The sequence below is a fragment of the Onychomys torridus genome, chromosome 1, assembly GCF_903995425.1.
Source record: "Onychomys torridus chromosome 1, mOncTor1.1, whole genome shotgun sequence".
NCBI lineage: Eukaryota > Metazoa > Chordata > Mammalia > Rodentia > Cricetidae > Onychomys > Onychomys torridus.
Genome location: NC_050443.1, coordinates 125,513,637 through 125,519,075, shown reverse-complemented (window position 1 = coordinate 125,519,075; position 5,439 = coordinate 125,513,637). Strand labels below are relative to the sequence as shown.

Here is a 5,439-nt window from a genome sequence, read left to right as displayed (position 1 = left end):
GCTGATTAGGGAATACCTGCTTTTTGCCACACCCCAGGGGCAGATGCTGACACACCAGTCCCACTGCTCAGGAAAGTTTGGTCACAGAGTGACCTCTAGCTTCTGCGCATGGGTATCTGAATCCCAGGAGTTCCTAAACTTCATCTCAAATAATCCTAGTGCCTGCCCTTCCTTGTTGCAGAAAGTCTCCAAATAGGACCCCCGTGTCCTTGCCACCCTGGCCACCTCTGTTACTTCTGTTTCTAACATTCCAAGAGCCTGACCCATGTCACCTCAAATCTAACCACACCGGCTAAGTGCCCTATGTTCTTAAGACACTTTTCCCAAGGGTCTCTGAGACCAAATCCTCCCAGTTACCTCAGTAGTTTAAGCCTTGTAACCTCAGGCTTATTAATATCTTCTAGGCAGTGACTTTAACTCCCCGGGTTTCTCCATTTTCCAGCGGTAGAGAACACAGCCAGAGCTGTGTCCAGATGATCAGAGGACCCTTCTCACCCTCTTGTTCACTAAGCCACTCAGACATGCGTATAAGCCATTCTCACAGGCAAGCACAGCTGAAGCTGAAATCGGAACCCTACGTGCCAGGCACAGAAATTTTCACTAAGACAAAATACTCCTGCAGGTATGCTGGCTAGATTTGTGTCAACTTGGCACAAACTATAGTCATTGAGAGGAGGAAGCCTGGACTGAGAAAATGCCTCCATAAGATCCGGCCGTGGGCCAGTCTATAATTTTCTTAATTAGTGATTGATTGGGGGGAAGGCCCAGCCCATTGTGGATGGTACCACCCCCCCAGGGTGACGGTCCTGGGTTGAGGGTCCAGAGAGATGGCTCAGTGGTTAAGAGAACTGGCTGATGCCCTCTTCTGGCATAAAGTTGAACATGTAGCTAGAGCACTCATATACATTAAAAAAAAAAAAAAAAAAACCAAACAACAAAAAACCTAAAAAAAAAAGCAGAGTGAGCAATACGGTAAGCATCACACCTCCACGTCTCAGTTCCTGCCCTTGCTACCTTTTCTGGTTTTTGTTTTTTGTTTTTTTTTTTGTTTTTCGAGACAGGGTTTCCCTGTGTAGCTTTGCGTCTTTTCCTGGAACTCACTTGGTAGCCCAGGCTGGCCTTGAACTCACAAAGATCCGCCTGCCTCTGCCTCTGGAGTGCTGGGATTAATGGCGTGCGCCACCACCGCCTGGCACCCTCACTGCTTTTGATGAACTGTTATATGGAACTGAGTGAAATAAACCCTTTCCTCCCCAGGTTGTTTTTGTCATGGTGTTCCCAGCAACAGTAACCCTAAGACAGTAGTCTTTATACCAGTTCTAGGCATTGGCAGAAGGTGGACAGACAAACGGACACCCGACATACCGATGGGTAGGGGTTTTGAAACAGGCAGTCCCCCCGTGTGTCCAGCCTGGTCCAAGAGGCCTAAAGAGGTTCTGCACACTCGCAGAGGACCTTTTATTGCGGCGACTCTCGTGCAGACGCCACTGTCCAGCCTGCCTCCTGATCCACCTGTGTAAAAGGACAACCTCGAAGGCAGCGGGTATTTCTCAGACCAAAGGGCCACTCTCTCTGCGGCAGGCATAAAAGCAGACTGTGAGAAGCCACACCCAAGTGCCGAAGTGTTACCAGGGAGACGGCGGTACCCTTCAATAATTCGAGCTAAGAGCCGTGCACGCCTCCTGCTCAGGTCACATGTGCAGCGGCCACGCCCTCTGTAAGGCGACGCCCACGGGCCGTGTGTGCGTCACTTCCGCCGTCACAGATCACGTGTGAGAGGCGGAACTGGAGGGGGCGCGTTTTACTCGTGTCACTTCCGGTGAGCCTAACAGCGACCACGGCAACATGGCCTTGAACGGCGCTGGTGAGGGCTCGGGTTGCTCGGGTCGCGGCCGTGGGGTGCGGGAGGCAGTTCTCTCCGCCCCGACTCCATCTCCTGGTTCCTCTGCTCCCTAGAGGTCGACGATTTCGCCTGGGAGCCTCCGACTGAAGCTGAGACGAAGGTGCTGCAGGCGCGACGGGAGCGGCAGGATCGCATCTCCCGGCTCATGGGCGACTACTTGCTCCGTGGTTACCGCATGCTGGGCGACACGTGCGCGGACTGCGGGGTGAGGCGAGTGACAAGGACGAGGCCTTGTCGACCCTGTCGCTCGGGCTCACCTGTGTCCGTGTGCTTTCTGGTTCCCAGACGATCCTCCTCCAAGACAAACAGCGGAAAATCTACTGCGTGGCTTGTCAGGAGCTCGACTCGGATGTGGATAAAGATAATCCCGGTGAGGGGCCGATTGTGCACTTTGGGGAACGGAACGTGATGGTTATATGCAGGACTAGTAGGCCTCTGCGTGCGGTGGGATCGAGGTGCCTCCTCGTTTGAGCCCCAGAGAGGAGGAAAACCACTAACTCAAGCCACCCCCCCCGTGCAGAGTGGAGGAGCAGCTTTGGGCTTTGCACATGCCAGGGAAGCGCTTTACCACTGAAGTACACGTCCCAGGCGTCAGGCACAGATTTGATGGATAAATGAGGTCAGGGCAACTGTCAGGCAACGGGTGCTCGGAGTGCAAACTCAGCGGTACATCGCTTGCCTGGCGTGTGTAAGAAAGAAATAGGAACTAGATGGATTGCCTTACACGGAAAACACCCGAGGCGCAGGAGGGGCAATGAAGGGCAAATGGCTTAGGGCAGTGAGCACCAGACACCCTCACTAGTCCACCTGTTCTCTTCTCGCAGCTCTGAATGCACAGGCGGCCCTCTCTCAAGCTCGGGAACACCAGCTCGCCTCTGCTACAGAGCCTGCCACGGGCTCCCGGTCCACACCCCAGCCCCCTGTGCCCCGCCCAGAGCACTGTGAGGGAGCTGCAGCAGGGCTCAAGGCAGCCCAGGCGCCGCCTCTTCCTGTTGCTCCTCCAGATGCAGATGTGGTGGCTTCCACACAGACAGCCCTCCTGCAGAAGCTAACCTGGGCGTCAGTTGAGCTGGGCTCTAGCACCTCCTTGGAGACTAGTGTCCAGCTGTGCGGGCTTATCCGGGCTTGTGCTGAGGCCCTGTGCAGCCTGAAACAGCTGCGGCATTGAGACCTCTCCTCCAACCTGTGTTCCGTTGAGAAAAACCCTCTAGAAAAACAGCGATTCCTCTGTGTGGTTTGTTGCTTTCTTGGTTCTGAGTGCATGCTCCAGCCCTATGCGCGCCTTTTCTTTTGGCATCTTACCTTTTCGTGGCCTTTTCTACCTGAATGGTGAGTTTTTTGCCCTCGGACAAGGGGTAAATGGTAGAGGGGTAAGTGACACCTTCTTCCAAGGAAGTAACCTCAGCCTCCTCAAAGTCTTGGGCTGCTGGTATTGTCTTCCTCCATCCACCTTCTGGACCTGAGTGCCGTTTGAAGTTTCAGTTGCGGTGATGCTTCCTTCTCTCTGAGCATCTTGATTGGCCCCCGGGATGCTGACATGTTGAGGGGCGGTCCAGCCAAGCTCTTTGGAGCAAGGCACACAGTCTTACTCCATTCTCCGGCTCCCTCATCCCCACACTTTTAGAAGCTTTCCCTTGGGAGAGGAATTGTGTAGAACACATTGTGTAGAAATGAGGCAACAAAAAGCAGCGGAAGACCCTTCCCTGACCCTGTCGGCCTCACCTCTCCTGGTCTTTCTTTGGTGGGTTGCTCGGCCCCACATCCATCGCCGTGTTAAGGGAAGCCCCGCCCATGCGGAGGGGGGTGGAGCATAGGCGGAGTCCGAGGAGTCTGGGAAGGAACAAAGCGCGGCCTGCGGGCGGCGGCTGGGTTCCCCCCGGAGGCTGGGCCACGGGGAGCAGGGCCCGTGGGCCGCAGCCCGAGTGAAACATTGGAGGGGTCCAGGTGGCCTCGCGGTCCAATTCGACCGGGCCATGAACGGTCTGCCCTCAGCTGAGGCGCCGGGCGCCTCGGGCTGCGCTCTGGCCGGGCTCCCACCTCTGCCGCGGGGCCTCAGCGGCCTCCTTAACGCTAGTGGGGGCTCGTGGAGGGAGCTGGAGCGCGTCTACAGCCAGCGGAGCCGCATCCACGACGAGCTGAGCCGAGCTGCCCGCGCCCCGGACGGCCCCCGTCACGCCGCGGGCGTTGCCAGCTCGGGCTCTGCAGCAGGCGCACGCCGCCCGGTTAACCTAGACTCAGCACTAGCGGCGCTGCGCAAGGAGATGGTGAGTAGGTGGGCGCCCCACCAGGGGGGGTGTGCTCTGCGGAAATGGCAGAGAGGAGTTTGGGACGGGTGTCCTAGGTCTCAGGCCAACAGAAGGCATCCGGTCACAGGGCTTTAGGATAGCTGTGAAAGTAACAATGTGTAGCAATTGTTGCAATTTAAAAACTTGCCTGATTTCATCCTGCTGGACAGTGTTGCACCATTGTATAAATGAGTGCCAGCGACTGGCCTCAAGGTTTCACGGTTGGCAAGTGCCATCTGTTGTCCCCAGAACTTCCACGTAAGAAGGTGCAGGAGATTGGATAGGGTTGTGGCTCATGGTAGGTAGGGACTTTGGGTTTGGGGGCTGAGGGTGGCCTGGACCCCCAACTCCAGCCCACTGTCAGTTGTCTGCAGGTGGGGCTGCGGCAGTTGGATATGTCCCTGCTGTGCCAGCTGTGGGGCCTGTATGAGTCGATCCAGGACTACAAGCATCTGTACCAAGACCTGAGCTTGTGCCAGGACCTGTCATCCTCCCTCCACTCGGACAGCTCCTACCCACCTGATGCCCGCCTGTCTGATGATGACGAGCCTCCTGATGCCAGCCTGCCCCCAGACCCTCCACCTCTCACCGTGCCCCAGACACACAATGCCCGTGACCAGTGGCTGCAGGATGCCTTCCAAATCAGCCTCTGAAATGCTGAGGTGGATAGGAACGCACCCATACAAAAGGCTCACAACTTGCCCTCAGCAAGTCCTTAGTCGACAGTGCCTGCTCCTTTACCGATACCACCTCACTTCACTTCAGGAGGGCAAGGCATATGTATATACCCTTCAGGCCAAGATTGCAGCCGATGCCCAGTGCACTGGGTTTCCCATTTGTCCCACATGTGTGCACCCCTAGCTTGGCCAGCCCTTAGACTGACCATGGGGTCCAAAGCGTCTTGCACTCCCGTTGGCATCTCTGGGACCGGGACGAGTGCCTAGCTCCCATCTCCTTCGCTGCCACTTGCAGCTGCTGGCTCAGGGGCATCCCTACCTGTGGCCCCAGGGTTTCACTGCCTGGGACAAGGGCTCCAGGACCCATCCTGGCAGCCACTCACAAGCCAGAAAGGCTAAGGTCTCTATGCTGGATATTTAAGTTTAGGGACCAGTTCCTGGATGAGAAAATAAAGAAATACTTTCAACATTGTATTCTGACTGCCTGGTTGATTGGTACTGTGGTTTGGGAATAGTGTTTTCTGTCAAGTGTGGTCTGAGTTCTGCCGGCAGGTGGCGCCCAAGACCCCCTAGT

General features: G+C 56.1%; 2 protein-coding genes across 2 annotated transcripts; both read left to right on the top strand.

Annotated features, from left to right (window-relative positions):
• The first annotated feature begins 1,785 nt into the window (after nt 1–1,785).
• Nucleotides 1,786–3,131, top strand: Znrd2 (zinc ribbon domain containing 2). The gene is made up of 4 exons (XM_036175634.1): nt 1,786–1,864; nt 1,957–2,108; nt 2,189–2,273; nt 2,728–3,131. The coding sequence occupies exons 1-4, from the start codon at nt 1,846–1,848 to the stop codon at nt 3,069–3,071; spliced, it is 600 nt and encodes a 199-aa protein (XP_036031527.1). The 5' UTR covers nt 1,786–1,845; the 3' UTR covers nt 3,072–3,131.
• Nucleotides 3,132–3,191: 60 nt separating this feature from the next.
• On the top strand, nt 3,192–5,339 carry Fam89b (family with sequence similarity 89 member B). The gene is made up of 2 exons (XM_036175641.1): nt 3,192–4,167; nt 4,563–5,339. Exons 1-2 carry the CDS (start codon nt 3,877–3,879, stop codon nt 4,839–4,841), a joined length of 570 nt encoding a protein of 189 aa, XP_036031534.1. The 5' UTR covers nt 3,192–3,876; the 3' UTR covers nt 4,842–5,339.
• Nucleotides 5,340–5,439: the final 100 nt, after the last annotated feature.